Source organism: Culex pipiens, chromosome 2 (genome assembly GCF_016801865.2).
Source record: "Culex pipiens pallens isolate TS chromosome 2, TS_CPP_V2, whole genome shotgun sequence".
NCBI classification, from domain to species: domain Eukaryota; kingdom Metazoa; phylum Arthropoda; class Insecta; order Diptera; family Culicidae; genus Culex; species Culex pipiens.
Genome location: NC_068938.1, coordinates 215,308,222 through 215,324,711, shown reverse-complemented (window position 1 = coordinate 215,324,711; position 16,490 = coordinate 215,308,222). Strand labels below are relative to the sequence as shown.

Genomic DNA, 16,490 nt, shown 5'->3' with positions numbered 1-16,490 from the left:
GCTCGACGTCTGCTGTAGCCTACACGAGGACTTGCACACGATGAATTACTTCCTCTGTGTGCTCACAATTGGTGCTCTAAACAGGTGCAAATGGGGTTGTTTATTGTTGTTTTGGGGTGTTGATGCGATATCTACGTTATCAGTCTTGGCTTGGTGCGTTATCTGGAGAACGCTTTGTTTTGGGTGGACACCAAAAGAGTTGTTTGCTGGAAAATTGTTTTGGTTGGTTTTAATTGGTAAATAACCTGTTATTATATTATACCAAAAATTGGGTTTAAGCATTTTCTTTATACTCATCGCAAAAATTTCGAATTTGGAGAACCGTTTGAAATTGAGAGATAATCAAAGATTGGTGCCTCTACCCTACCATCCAAGATGCGTCCATTATATCAACGGAGGATATTATCTGCGATGCGTTGTCGTAAATTTTGGGCAAGATAAAAATTAACCTTCTCTGAAGTGGTCGGCCTCAGTGCCACCGAAATTTCACGACCAAGAGTTACAGAGGTTGTGCAATGGGCTATTATTGCTACGGTTGGTTATTCATGAAAGAAGTTTCGTGTCTAATTTTTCAACAATATTTTGTGTAGTTTTAGGGCTTCTGCTGCTGGAATTAGTCGTTAGGTGTTCTGGACAATTTGCAGGATGTGACACCATTCGTAACGTACAAGCTGACGAGACTCTTTACATTGAATCTCCAAACTACAGTGGCTACTTCAGGGCCAATACCAACTGCCGATGGCGATTGACGGCACCAACGAACTACCTTCTCTATTTGAACTGTTACGATGTGATCCTTGCTAAGGTAGGAGTAATTGATTAGATTTCGAGGTTCTAAATTACATTTCAAAATTTTCAAGAGCACCAACTGCGCTGCAGATCGCTTGGAAGTGTCCCTCACCGGAAACGCCCTGCTGGCCGATGCGTCCAGATATTGTGGCCAGGCCACGTTCGTGCTTCAATCCACGGCAAACAAGCTGACCGTTGCACTGAGGACACTTACCTCCTCAACCGGAGGTCGATTCAGGTGTCAGATCGCAGCTCGGCGTCCTCCGTGCGATTGTGGTCGACGCCGTGTCGTGAAGATCGTCAACGGGGCTCCCACCGTGGCCAACGAGTTCCCCATGATGGCCGCTCTGGTCAGCATCGCCTCGAGGAAGCCATTCTGTGGGGCGACCATAAGTAACGTAGATTGGTGGTGGTTAACCTGAAAGATCATATTCATTTCTTCATTTTACCTAGTCTCAAACCGCCACGCAATCACCGCCGCCCATTGTCTACTATCCCGGAAGATCGCCGACACGGTCCTCCTCGTCGGAGACCACGACCTGTCCACCGGGACGGACTCCCCGTACGCCGTCCTGATGCCACTGACGACCTTCACCAGCCACACCGGCTATCGAGCGCAGACCTCCGTCAACGACATCGCTCTGGTGAGGACTCGGGACGAAATCGTCTTCACCCGAGGAGTTGGACCGGCTTGCCTTCCCTGGCAGTGGCCAACGGCCACGTTCAACGGGCAGATTGTGGAGGCGACCGGCTGGGGAACGGTTGACTTTGGCGCGCCGACGTCGTCGGTTTTGCAGAAGGTCAGCCTGAACGTGATTAGCAATGAGTCGTGTCGGACGAAAATGGCCGGGGTGACGGCGAGTCAGCTTTGTACGTTTACGGCCGGGAAGGACACTTGTCAGTACGACTCGGGAGGGCCGATTTTGTACACGAATCCCAACAATGGAGTTGTGTTTCATGTTGGTGTGATCAGCTATGGTGTTGCCTGTGCCAGCAGTAGTCCGAGTGTTAATACTAGAATAACGTCGTATTTGACGTGGATTAAGGCGAATACGCCTGGAATTCAATACTGTGAGAAGTAAATAAATAAACAAATTAATTTTGAAACCATAATATTAATTTCTTTATTTTTGTTTTTTTGTTTTTTTTGGTTTTTTTGTATTTTTGTATTTTTGTATTTTTGTATTTTTGTATTTTTGTATTTTTGTATTTTTGTATTTTTGTATTTTTGTATTTTTGTATTTTTGTATTTTTGTATTTTTGTATTTTTGTATTTTTGTATTTTTGTATTTTTGTATTTTTGTATTTTTGTATTTTTGTATTTTTGTATTTTTGTATTTTTGTATTTTTGTATTTTTGTATTTTTGTATTTTTGTATTTTAGAATTTTTGTATTTTTGTATTTTTGTATTTTTGTATTTTTGTATTTTTGTATTTTTGTATTTTTGTATTTTTGTATTTTTGTATTTTTGTATTTTTGTATTTTTGTATTTTTGTATTTTTTTGTATTTTTGTATTTTTGTATTTTTGTATTTTTGTATTTTTGTATTTTTGTATTTTTGTATTTTTGTATTTTTGTATTTTTGTATTTTTGTATTTTTGTATTTTTGTATTTTTGTATTTTTGTATTTTTGTATTTTTGTATTTTTGTATTTTTGTATTTTTGTATTTTTGTATTTTTGTATTTTTGTATTTTTGTATTTTTGTATTTTTGTATTTTTGTATTTTTGTATTTTTGTATTTTTGTATTTTTGGATTTTTGTATTTTTGTATTTTTGTATTTTTGTATTTTTGTATTTTTGTATTTTTGTATTTTTGTATTTTTGTATTTTTGTATTTTTGTATTTTTGTATTTTTGTATTTTTGTATTTTTGTATTTTTGTATTTTTGTATTTTTGTATTTTTGTATTTTTGTATTTTTGAATTTTTGTATTTTTGTATTTTTGTATTTTTGTATTTTTGTATTTTTGTATTTTTGTATTTTTGTATTTTTGTATTTTTGTATTTTTGTATTTTTGTTTTTTTTGTATTTTTGTATTTTTGTATTTTTGTATTTTTGTATTTTTGTATTTTTGTATTTTTGTATTTTTGTATTTTTGTATTTTTGTATTTTTGTATTTTTGTATTTTTGTATTTTTGTATTTTTGTATTTTTGTATTTTTGTATTTTTGTATTTTTGTATTTTTGTATTTTTGTATTTTTGTATTTTTGTATTTTTGTATTTTTGTATTTTTGTATTTTTGTATTTTTGTATTTTTGTATTTTTGTATTTTTGTATTTTTGTATTTTTGTATTTTTGTATTTTTGTATTTTTGTATTTTTGTATTTTTGTATTTTTGTATTTTTGTATTTTTGTATTTTTGTATTTTTGTATTTTTGTATTTTTGTATTTTTGTATTTTTGTATTTTTGTATTTTTGTATTTTTGTATTTTTGTATTTTTGTATTTTTGTATTTTTGTATTTTTGTATTTTTGTATTTTTGTATTTTTGTATTTTTGTATTTTTGTATTTTTGTATTTTTGTATTTTTGTATTTTTGTATTTTTGTATTTTTGTATTTTTGTATTTTTGTATTTTTGTATTTTTGTATTTTTGTATTTTTGTATTTTTGTATTTTTGTATTTTTGTATTTTTGTATTTTTGTATTTTTGTATTTTTGTATTTTTGTATTTTTGTATTTTTGTATTTTTGTATTTTTGAATTTTTGTATTTTTGTATTTTTGTTTTTTTTGTATTTTTGTATTTTTGTATTTTTGTATTTTTGTATTTTTGTATTTTTGTATTTTTGTATTTTTGTATTTTTGTATTTTTGTATTTTTGTATTTTTGTATTTTTGTATTTTTGTATTTTTGTATTTTTGTATTTTTGTATTTTTGTATTTTTGTATTTTTGTATTTTTGTATTTTTGTATTTTTGTATTTTTGTATTTTTGTATTTTTGTATTTTTGTATTTTTGTATTTTTGTATTTTTGTATTTTTGTATTTTTGTATTTTTGTATTTTTGTATTTTTGTATTTTTGTATTTTTGTATTTTTGTATTTTTGTATTTTTGTATTTTTGTATTTTTGTATTTTTGTATTTTTGTGTTTTTGTATTTTTGTATTTTTGTATTTTTGTATTTTTGTATTTTTGTATTTTTGTATTTTTGTATTTTTGTATTTTTGTATTTTTGTATTTTTGTATTTTTGTATTTTTGTATTTTTGTATTTTTGTATTTTTGTATTTTTGTATTTTTGTATTTTTGTATTTTTGTATTTTTCTATTTTTGTTAAATGAGCAATTCTCTACGAAATCGTTCTTTTTTCTTTAATTTAATTTTTTGTATTTTTTAATCCGGCTGTAACTTTTTTGGTTCCTTCGGTAAGCCCAAAGATGCAATTTTGCATCATTAGTTTGTCCATATAATTTTCCATACAAATTTGGCAGCTGTCCATACAAAAATGATGTATGATGGAATTTTTTGATCGATTTGGTGTCTTCGGCAAAGTTGTAGATATGATTAGGACTAAACTGAAAAATTATGATACACGGTAAAAAAATTTGGAGATTTTTAATTTCAGATTTTGTCACTGAAACTTGATTTACAAAAAAAAAACCATTTTTATTTTTTTTTTTCTGATATGTTTTAGTGGACATCAAATGCCAACTTTTCAGAAACTTCAAGAATGGGCAAAAAATCTTTGACCGAGTTATAAATTTTTGAAAGAATACCGATTTTTGAAAAAAAAAATCGAAATGTCGGTCGCGAAAATTTTTCAACTTTACCGTTTTCAAGTTATAGCCATTTTCAGGTAACTTTTTTCAAAATTGTAGCAGTGATTCATTAAAAAAAATAGTGATAATCTTTGCTCACTTTTGAAAACAATATTTTTGAAAAGCTGAGAAAATATTCTATATTTTGCTTTTTTGAACTTTGTTGATACGACTCTTAGTTGCTTAGATATTGCCATGCAAAGATTTAAAAACAGGAAAATTGATTTTTTCTAAGTCTCACCCAAATAACCCACCATTTTCTAATGTCGATATCTCAGCAACTAATGGTCCGAATTTCAATGTTAAAATAAGAAACATTCGTGAAATTTTCCGATCTTTTCGAAAAAAATTTTATATATTTTTTAAATTCAATAGGGCGTAATATTGAATGTTTCAGAGAATTGCTCAAATACCTTATTTCAGATCGAACGTATCGCAACCACTATGCTACATGAACGAATTTTCACTTGAGGAAAACACATGCCATTCGACCTTGAAGCTAACACGTGTTTTCGTCAAAACACAAACATTCTCCTCTGCTCACGAGTCGACTCTGTTTAAAACGATAACCAGGTCGTGACGCGCCCAAACGACTTTGCATCATCCGTTTTTTCTCCAAACCTCTTTTGTTTATTTGGGTTTTTCATCATTTTTCCTCAGATTTCCCTCTGTGCAACAGCTGACGCCGTATGAGCGCGAAGGAAAACCAAGGAAAATTCGATGGGGCAACGCCGACTCGCTCTCCAAACAATCCTCTCTCACGAGAAAATTTGTGCGCGCAAACTCAACAAGTCGCTTGTGAAGATCACGATCACGAAAACGATTTTCCGATGCCGGCTTGAAAGTGAAAATAAGCCGTCAATACACACTTATTCTCTCTCTTTTTATCACTCACACTGACCACTGCCAAGAGAAAATGAATTCGCCTTTTTCCGATTTTTCACGGTGGAAATTTCCCCTCCTCGTGAAATGCGATCAGTTTGAGGAAAAGATTTGTCGATCGTGGATCGAGGGAGGGTTTTGTGTGTGTTTTTTTGAATATTTTTTCAGAGTTTGTTTTGCTCAAAATAGTGATAATTTTACAGTAAATTCAATCAAGATGACAGAGCGAAGAAAAAGTTCCGCTGGTTGGAAAATGAACGTGGATGATAAAGGTGACAATCTGCAACCATTTCCACCTTTTAAAAAATCACATAACATCAATACGGTGCCGGTACATACTCGAAGCGATCGTAGGAAAAAAGTCCAATTTTGGAAACGCATTTTCGGATGTAATCGGCTTTTCCTCTGTTTTGCGTGGTGCTATTTTTATAAAATCTGCGACGATTCCTATCCGTTTTGGCGGCGTGGTCGTGATCGAGAGTTCACGAGGTTTACATCACACCAGCAGTGGCGTTCGTTTTTCATGGTGATGTGACGTATACGCCATGCAGGTTTTTAAAAAAAATTAATATACGTTTGATGTTAAAAATCAAATCAAAACCAAATAAATGGCGCATACGTCACTTAACCGCAAAAAGAAAGAACAGCTGATGACGCTACTGGTAGTGGTGGTGGTTTTGGTTTGTGACGAAAAAATGACGATGTTGCTTCCGAAGCAAGTTTTCCATTTCAAAGTGTTTGTAACAGTTTTGGGTGAGGAATAGCAAACCTGCTACCAGATGGTCAGTATTTTGTGTTTTGGATCATTAGTGTAGGCGTTTGTTTACCAACAATAAGTTCAATTGGTGGAGTTGATGTCCTTTAGCATATTGGAATCTCCTACTGTTTTGAAAAAGAAACGAAAATATAATGTAGAGCAAGCTGATACTATTGTCCCGCCCATGTGGATCAATTGGATCGCGCACTGGACTCACAATCCAGAGGTCGCCGGTTTGAATCCCGCGGCGGGCGCTCTAAAATTCTTTGTGTAAATATGGGTATTCGGCGCCGTCGCTCCGTGCCATACTTTCATACACTTAGGAGCCCAGGGCGGCGAAGTCCTTGTAGATAAAAAGGAAGACACTAGTGGTTGGTACTAGCAATGGTGGCCGACAGCTATAAAGTCAACTTCGTTTTTTCGCAAGCAGATAAAATTTAAAGATTCATAATATAACTTATACCGATTTTTGTTTAATTAATTTAATAGGTTATAAATTAATTATTGGTCAAGTTCAAGGTTGTTAATCGATAAAATTATCGTCGGGACGATAATATATCTTTATCGTTATAGTTTTTTTGATAATTCTATCGGGGATAATCTTATCGCCTATAGTGGACGAAAACCCAGTTTTAAAATCTTTCTAAAATCGATTAATTCAACCATATCATGTTAAATTTTCAATGCTTTCACCAAGAATATATTTTTTGAAAATGTAGATAGTTAAATAAAGAATAAATATGTACTCAAAATTGTTCACAAAATACCGCATTCTATCGAAAACACTCAATTTTCATAATTTGCAATATTGGTATCAAACGAAGCGAAATTATGTATGTTTTTTTTTTCACTTTATTAAAGTATGTTTGTGAAATACTATAATTTTCACAAAAACACGTATTTTTTTCGAATATATTCAGATTTTTATAATTTGCAATACGGTTTTCAAACGATTTGAAAATTTGTATGTTTTTTCCATTTATTATAGCTTTTTTATAATACTGAAATTTTCACATATTACCATATTTTTTCGAAAATACTCAAACTTTCAAAATATGAAATATGGGTATCAAGCGAAGTGAATTTTTTTATGCTTTTTTCACTTTAATAGATTTTTTTTTGAAAATACTAAAAGTTTCACAAAATACCGTATATTTTTGAAAATACACAAATTTTCAAAATTTGCAATATAAGTATCAACAAATTAAAATTTACAATTTATCAGAGTTTTTTTGAAAACACTAAATTTTTTACAAATTACCGTATTTTTTCGAATTTGTACTCTTCCTATGACAAAAGACGTAATTTTTCATCAGTGCTTCGTCCATACAATTTTTCATACAATTTTGGTAGCTGTCCATTAGGGTGCCCAGAAAAAATGACCCCCTGCTCCACAAGCGGAAAACGGTTTTTTGGGTTATTTTAAGCATCTGTGCATTTTGAACGAAATTGGATAAGATTAACCCATTGCTACCCGAGCCTAAAGTTGGTGAAAAAAATGTTTTTCATACAAAAATGACTTTCTTAAATCGCTAATAACTTTTCAGGGTCGAGTTTAACAGTTTTGGTATGTTCTACAAAGTTGTAGAGCATTAAATTTCCAATGAGAATCTCACTTTTGGGAATATTTGGATGGAAGTAACGCACCTTGCAGACCAAACCGTAAGAAACTTGGGTTTTCCATACATTTTTTCGATTTTTCCCATACAAACTTCACCTCCGAGTATCAATGGGTAAATGATGACCGATTTTGCTCATATTTGGCCCAGAGTCCTAAAATAGGTCAAGGAACAATATTCATATTGTGGAGCGAGGTTTTGAAAAAAAGTCCCATATTCTGGGCACACTACTGTCCATACAAAAACGCTTTTAAAATACTGATATATCTACGGGTAATTCTCTACCAAAAAAACGGAATCGACGTAACACCTTATAATGTGGCCCTCTTAAACCTTGCGGTTTCGTCAACGGATCCAAAGGCGTGTATCGTTCTTTTTGCGACAAGACTCCGCCTAACGGGTCTCCTAAGTGTGAAGGTATGGCACGGGGAGAGGGCACCGAATACCTATATATGAAAAAGTTACTTTTAGCGTTTCTCTTTGTTTCGTCGTCCGTGTCTGTCGCGGGTGACCATGAACGGCCATGATCGATGACGACCAACTTTATCAAAACTTTTTTTCGTAAAATCGCGATAACTCGTGATGTTTATAAGCAAACCCCTTATGTCTATATATCAAATTTTTTGTAATTGTCTGCTCTACAACTTTGTAAAACATTGTTACACTCTAAAAAATAACCCTGCAAAGTTAGAAAAAACACGGAATTTTAAAATGAAAAATTTTGTTCTAACTGAAAGAATGACCCTTCTGGGTCAATGTAGATTCGAAAAGTACATTAAATTTCCCATAAAATGACATGTTCCAAAAATTTTTTCAGTCGAGTAACGGAAAATGGGAGAATTAAAAAAAAAAATTAGTGTTTTTTTCGATGAAAAATACGTTTTTTCGTAATTGTGAGTACGTCATGAAATCGGGCGTCTAATTTTACATCAAAGTCCCTTTGTCACCAAATTTCTATCTCATCACCATTTCAGGCTGCAAATTATTGAAAAACACCTCATTTTTCGCATGTTTAAAAATGGAAGGGGTCGTACCGCCCCTCCGTCACGAGATATCAAAAAACGGACCTCGGATTCGTGATCAAGGACAAAAGTTACCCCTTAGGACAAAGTTTCACGCAAATCGAAGAGGGGTCGGGGCAACTTTTCCCGATTTCGTGTGAGTTGGTAGAGAATTACCCATATAACAATTTCCGGGATTCGGAAATTCCCGGTTTTGGAAATATCCCGGGAATTTCCGGGATAGACTCACTATTGCCAAGTGGCAAGATAGCCATGGTCATACTCAAAGTCTTTACATTATAAAAATCCATTTCACTAGACTCCACTTAATTTTTAATGCACCCTAACCAAATCAACCCTCGTTTAAAGTTCAGTGATTTTCCCTTAACCTCTCCAGAACCAGAACGACTACGCACGGTCGGAAAAGTCTGGAAAAGGAAAAATATCTTCCCCGGGTAACCAAGCCACCAAGCCACCCAGGACTCCCGGACGTTCGGTCGGCCGCCATTATTCCACTCGATCCCCATCGCTGGCTGGCCCGGCGCGCACATGCATAATTTGATTTAATCCGGGCCCGGTTTTGACTGTGGCTCACTCCCGAGCACTTGATGTACGACCACCTCGGCGAAGGACTTTGCACGTGTGCACTGGCCTCCGCTCGGTCTCGCGTTGAATGGGTTGTAAATTTCTTCCCCGCCATTAAATTTCACCGCGAACACGGCGGGGATTCCACGTGGTCGTCGTCGTCGTCGTCGTCTGCGCACGTGGATATCTTCATTGTCTTGTGACGACCGACGACGACGGTGAAGGTCCGTGTGGGTGGGTTTGGTGCCCAAGACACAAGATAGAGGGGGATTCCCCCGGCTTGTAATATCTTGTCCGCGAACGCGTGGGAAAGAGTGTGTGTGTGTGTGAGTGTCTCAGGAGTGTGGTCTTCTTGGAAGTTTGTGGGACTTGAAGAAAGCTGTTGGAGAGGAGTTGAATTGGTGTTCGAAAAGGTTTTTGAAGGTTTTACGTTTGTGAAGTTTTTAAACATGGACTGAAGATGATTTTTCAAACAAATCTTGACAAGCATCTTTGCTTTACTGTAAAAATATAACATAATTTTCTTCAATTTGGAGAAAGGTTCAATGTGACATTGAAATTTATGATCCGAAAACATAAAAAATCGTACAATTGCTTCCATTTTTGTAAAACTTTAAGGAAATTAAATCCAACTTTTAGCACCTTCTACAGCGACCGAATACGAGTCCGGTTTTATATAGCGTGAAGCGTGAATTTTATAAATATCAAAATCCAAAAAAAAAGTGTTTTCCCATACAAATTCTCATAGAAATGTAAAACGCTTTGCGCACAATGCTTGAAAATCGATTGTGATATTACACCCTAATATCCCATAGCTTCTGCAAATTACTGTAAAAAATGATATTTTTGAAATCTGAGCATCTTTTTGCATACTTTCTTCGATCAGAAGTCAAAAAATTGTTTGCACTGCATGTCTGTAGTATTAATTCTTTAGCCAACGGATTTTTTTCCCTCATAATAAGACGATTTTTCTGTCAATTTTTTTTTGGACATTCCATACATCATCTTTGAATATGAATCTCAGTAAAGCATTAGTTTTCCCAATTTAGTTTGGCGTCAAAAATCCTAAAAGTATTACTTTTCGACACAAGCGCTGAAAAGTTGAAGTGTACAGCTCTCAAATAGCCTTGATAAACTTTTAAGCACTCTTATTTTTGGTGACGAAAAATAGACCATTTTTTATCTTAAAATAGACACGGAAAAGTTGGTGTTTTCAAAGAAGTAGTTAAAGAAACAAGTTATAAGAAGAAGATTTTTTCTGCACGAGTCGTACATTCATCCAACGAGGTTTACCGAGTTAGATAAATACGAAAAGTGCTGGAAAAATCAAGTTTTGATTACAATTTTGAATGTTATTTTAAATCAAATGTCTATTTGTTTTGTCAATTTATCTTTTAAATCAGACTATATTGAAAAATAAAACTTTTCGACAAAAGTGTTGAAAAGTACAAGTTTTCAGCACTCATGTCAGTGCTGAAGATTATAATTTTTCAGTCCTTATTAAAAAGTAATACATTTCGACTATTTTTGTTAGAGAAAAGTAGGCCGTTTCGTCGTTCGGAAATGACAGGAAAAGAAAGTAGTATCATGACGGAATTAAAAAATAGAAGTTTATGCAACAAGTTGCAAATTGAAGATTTTTTCACTTAAAGCCGTACATTTATACAACGAGGTTTACCGAGTTGGATAAATACGATGAGTGCTGAAAAAATCTTCTTTTTGCAACGAGTTCCTTACAACATTTTTTGCCATTTCGAAAAACGCTTCTAGAATGGAATTTTATGTCAAACATTCATGTATTTAGTAAATTCACCGTTCAAAACAAAAAAATATTGAAAAATATTACTTTTCGATACTAGTGTTGAAAAGTTCAACTTTTCAGCACTGGTATTGAAAGGTATTAATTTTCCATTCTGTTATTTTTGGTAGAGAAAAGTAGGCCGTTTCGTTTCTCCATACGGACAGGAAAAGTTGACAGTTTCACAGTGGAATTGGAAAAAGTTACTTTTTGCAATTCCGTCGTGAAACTACTTACTTTTCCTGTCATTCTTGAACGACGAAATAGCCTTCTTTTCTGTACCAAAAATAACAGAATCGAATAGCAACACTTTTCAAAATAAATGCTGAAAAGTTCTACTTTTCAGCACTGAAATGGGTGCTGAAAAGTTGAACTTTTCAGCACTTGTTTCGAAAAGTAACACTTTTCAACATTTTTTTGATTTAAACGATTTATTGACAAAATACATGAAAATTCGACTTAAAATTTCACTCAATGGGTGTTTTTCGAAATTGCAAAAAATGTTGTATGGAACTCGTTGCAAAACTTGATTTTTTCAGCACTCGTCGTATTTATCCAACTCGGTGAACCTCGTTGGATAAATGTACGACTCGTGCTGAAAAAATCCTCTTTTTGCAACTTGTTGCATAAACTACTATTTCAGCATTCAAAATAAAAAAAAGTTATACTTTTCGATACAAGGGCTGAAAAGATGTATTATTCAGAACTCAAACTCTTTAGCACTTGTATTAAAAAGTAATACTTTTCTATATAATTTTGATTTGAACGGTGATTTTTAAAACACACGAATGATTGACATAAAATTCCATTCAAATGGTGTTTTTAGGAATTGCAAAAAAAAAAACAATGCAATTAGTTGCAAAACTTGTTTTCATTTTCGTAATTGAAATACGCAACTTTTGCTACTAAAATAAATAACTAATCACTGAAATTATCAAGTTATCTCAGTTTTAGTGAAAAAAGTAGATGTTTTCTCGTTTTCGTCATTTTTCCGTTTTTGCGCGTCGAAAAACCAAGTTTTTATGTTCAAAAAATATATCTACGAATCCTCTTAATGGATATTCGCAATTTCGCTCATCGCTAATAACCTTTTTTTTGAAACGTGGTGTTTTTTAAATTTGTTCAGGCATTCAGGAGATATGATTTTTTTTTGAAAAATGTGGTTTTTGCGAAAATCGACGAAAAACGTCATTTGTTGGACCACCCTATTTCGGATAGGAACACCCTAATCACCGAAAAAAATACGGTTCTTATTTTGTTGATGAAGGAACTCACATGCCATATTTTAGCCAAATCAGAGCACTTTTGATTTACAGTGTGTAAAAAAAGTATTTACACCCCTTGGGCACTATGCACATTTTGTGATGAAATATGTAAATAATTTAATGTTTGACAGGAACCTAGTACTACGTTTTGTTCAGAAACTCATGCCAAACATTTTGCTACAAAAAGCTTATGAAAAGATGATTTCTATAAAAAGTTATATAACAAATACTATTACGAAAATAAAAAAGGTGCAAAAAAAGTTTGTACACCTTTCGAAAAATTAACTTAAATAATGTTATTTGTTGACAAATCACCATAAATCCAGTCTTCCAACTCTAAATAGGCATCCTTGACTGATTAAAAAAATAATTTGGATTGAATATAAAGTTTACTAACTACTTAGTATAAAAGTTTATATAACTCTGGAAATTCTATATAAAACTTATCTAAACTTAATTTTGCAAACTTTTAATTCAACTAAATGTCAATATATTAACATAGAATTGCTATATAAACATTTTGGAGTGGGTATAACACCGTTTTGGGGGTATTAGTATCGATAGAATAGATTTTACGTTGGAATTTCGTACCAACCCGGAATTACGTCGTAGGAAAATCCGCCGGCATCCAAACCGGTCCACGATTCACAAGTCAACCTATGTGGAATCGGAAAGGGCATAAAATTTCCGATCTTTTGATACCCAAACATCTAGATTTTCTTTAAAACCTACGTTTTCAAATACCTGGGCAAAAAGTAAGTTTGATCCACGAGAACAAAAATTACGAAAGTCCATACATTTTTGGCAGGTTGCTCAAATGAAACCATAACAACGTTTTTACCTAGGTATTTAAAAACGTGGGTTTTATAGAAAACCTGGATGTCTGGGTATCAAAAGATCGGAAATTTTACGCCCTTTCTGATGCCACATAGGTTGACTTGTGAATTGTAGACCGGTTCAGATGCCGGGTGATTTTCCGACGACGTAATTCCGGGTTGGTACGAAATTCCAACGAAAAATCTATTCTATCGATACTAATACCCCCAAAACGGTGTTATACCCACTCCAAAATGTTTATTTAGCAATTCTATGGTAATATATTGACATTTAGTTGAATTAAAAGTTTGCAAAATTAAGTTTAGATAAGTTTTATATAGAATTTCCATAGTTATATAAACTTTTATACTAAGTAGTTAGTAAACTTTATATTCAATCCAAATTGTTTTTTTAATCAGTCAAGGATGCCTATTTGGAGTTGGGAGACTGGATTTATGGTGATTTGTCAACAAATAACTTTAATTATGTGAATTTTTCGAAAGGTGTACAAACTTTTTTTGCACCTTTTTTATTTTCGTAATAGTATTTGTTATATAACTTTTTATAGAAATCATCTTTTCATGAGCTTTTTGTAGCAAAATGTTTGGCATGAGTTTCTGAACAAAACGTAGTACTAGGTTCCTGTCAAACTTTAAATTTTTTACATGTTTCATCACAAAATGTGCATAGTGCCCAAGGACTGTAAATACTTTTTTTACATACTGTAGATACTTCCTGTTTGACGTGGAATCGCTGTATTTATAATTTTTAGTCAACGCATTTTCAATTCATACATAAACCATCTAAAGATTCCGAGTATTGAGCAAAAACATGTTTATAATATTTTTATGTTATTGAGTTTGTAGTTAGAAAATAAACCTATTTTAATAAGATTATTTTTAAAAGATTATCTAGTTCAACCGATACATTTTTGACAGCTCAAAAATTTTAAATTCCATTTTTTAACTTAATTTAAGTTAATCGGGTTAGTAATAAAATCTTTACAATGAACGAAAATTACTTTTAAAAATCTTACAGCGATTCGACCAACTCATCCCCTCCCTCAGGTGCCTCGAAAGGCGGAGTTTCCGCGCGAAACCTTAATGGCCATCCGCGACCGACCTTGGCGAGACTTTTCCGAGGCAAGAAAAAGTATAAATTATGCAGACAGAATTATGTAAGTTTCGCCGGGAGTTTTCCCGCGATCCTTACAGGCTGGGACTGGTTGGTAGCTGGCTCCGCTGCTGGGACGATGGATGGCCCGTCGTAAAATCGGATCAGAGCTCGTCGAGAACCACCGTTGGACGACTTGTTGGCTTGTTGGGGTCCGGCAGGTTAGGGCAATTTTGTGTAGCTTAAATTTCCGGATTACGTGGGGATTAGCGTTAAGTTAGTGCTGCCGGTGTTGGGGCCGGTTTGTTGCTTTGGTTGAAGTTTTTAATAATTTTATGTGCTCAGGGTGATATAAATGTCTGAATGAAAAATAATTTGATCACTTTTTTTTAATGCAAGCTGCCAACAAGTGCAGATGACCTGAAAAAAATAAAAATCATGAGAGAATCTTTTCACTTCATTAAGGATCGAATTCATGGAATCAGCACATCTACAGTAATCCTAATAAATTTTGCTACTTTATTTATTTTTTAGCTGTGCCTTTTTTATTTTGTTATATTTTTCAATTTGTTTTTTGTTGTTCTTCTTTTTTTATCATATTAACATTATTCCAAAGTAGCTAATAGTTTCAGTTTCACTGTAATTTATGTTTTCATTCCACCGCATTTCCAATAGAGCCATCATTCGTTTCAGTCTGCTCTTTTTCTCTCTTTCCCCCCTCTCAATCGGGTGGAAAGCGTGGAAAATCCACCCCGGAAGAAAAGAAAAGGCCACTTCCGGCACAATTTCCGGCTATATTCAGCCAGGCGGGGCAATAATGCAAGGAACGGCAACCACCGCGGCGCACGTGTGAAGTGAAAGCTGTGGTTAAGGGGAAAACAAAATGCCACGGAGGAGGAAATGAATTCCGACGCACCGTTGACGTTCCGGGCACTTGGACGTTTGCGGGAAAATTTTCCGGGAAAGAAGGGTGTATTGGGAAGCGATTTTTGCGAATTTTGGAGAAAACTCAACAATACAAAAATTGAATTCAAAGGATTTATTTGAAAATTTAAAAAAAAAAATCTAAATTTGCAAAATCATGTCAATAATGGATACTTTTGCCCTAACTGGAAAAACCCTTACAAAAGGGTACAATTAGTTTGACGGAATGTGAGCGTGGGAAAAGAGGTGTCAGCTCGAGTTACCGCACATCATAAATTTATGTAAAGGTAACATGCCTTCGTCCCCGTCGGCAGGAAATTCCGTTCGTTGTAATGGGAAAAGACCATGGCTAGTGTTGAAAGAGAAGCTGTCAATTTCAATTACCGTGGAGGGATATGTTAAAATTGATTTCATGTTGGCCTTTTTGAGCTACCTGTTGAAATTTAATATTTTTTGTTGTTTTTCACTCTCTTTGCTCAAATTTTTTTTTGGAAAATAAATGGAAGTAGATTACAACTTTTGTTCTATAAATAACATTGCTTTTCTTGTTTTTTTGCGTCCTGTCTCTGGCTGTAGATAACAAAATATTTGCGATTTTTTTACTCAAAAATATAAATTTTAGGAAGTTGGAAAAAGGGCCTATTTTGGAAAAGTTACATCAAGCTGGTCAAAATACCTGGTCTTTTTTTGAAAGTTTTAAGAATTCTTCAATTTATAACTTACAAAATGAAAAAAGAAAATCTGTTTTTATAACTAATACATAAATGCAAATTATTAAAGTAGTTTGTTCACAAATGTTTCATTTGAAACTTTAAAACAAGTTTGATGATTTTTTGTCTTGAAAACATTAGCAGATTTAAAAGACAATTTATGTAAACAAATTGAAATGGATTTTATTTATATTTTTTAATTTTGTTCATAGTTTAATAATCAAAGAAGCAATTTTTTTGCCATTGTTGAACACAAGGCTCTATATAATTTTGACAGCTTTTTTTGACAGCGAAAATCTGTAACATTTGAAGGAATTTCTAATCGATTTGGTGTCTTCGGCAATGTAGTAGGTTTTGATGAGGACTATTAAAAAAAAGAAACGGATTTGTTTTGCCAATTTTTAATTATTTTTTTTACATACATTTTCCAAAAAATAATATTTATTTATTTTTTTTAGATGATGTTTTATGGAAAAAAA

The 16,490-nt window shown here is 33.3% G+C and overlaps 2 protein-coding genes across 2 annotated transcripts in view; both read left to right on the top strand.

The window, feature by feature from the left end:
* The first annotated feature begins 515 nt into the window (after positions 1-515).
* LOC120418573 (venom serine protease-like) lies at positions 516-1,885 on the top strand. The gene is made up of 4 exons (XM_039581018.2): positions 516-534; positions 591-805; positions 861-1,182; positions 1,243-1,885. Exons 1-4 carry the CDS (start codon positions 516-518, stop codon positions 1,869-1,871), a joined length of 1,185 nt encoding a protein of 394 aa, XP_039436952.1. The 3' UTR covers positions 1,872-1,885.
* A 3,647-nt stretch (positions 1,886-5,532) lies between these two features.
* LOC120418586 (uncharacterized) overlaps positions 5,533-16,490 on the top strand; it is a 33,650-nt gene continuing 22,692 nt past the window's right edge. Inside the window, exon 1 of the mRNA XM_039581033.1 lies at positions 5,533-5,695. Within this exon, the coding sequence (XP_039436967.1) occupies positions 5,641-5,695 (55 nt within the window). The 5' untranslated portion in view covers positions 5,533-5,640. The remainder of the gene's footprint in view (positions 5,696-16,490) is intronic.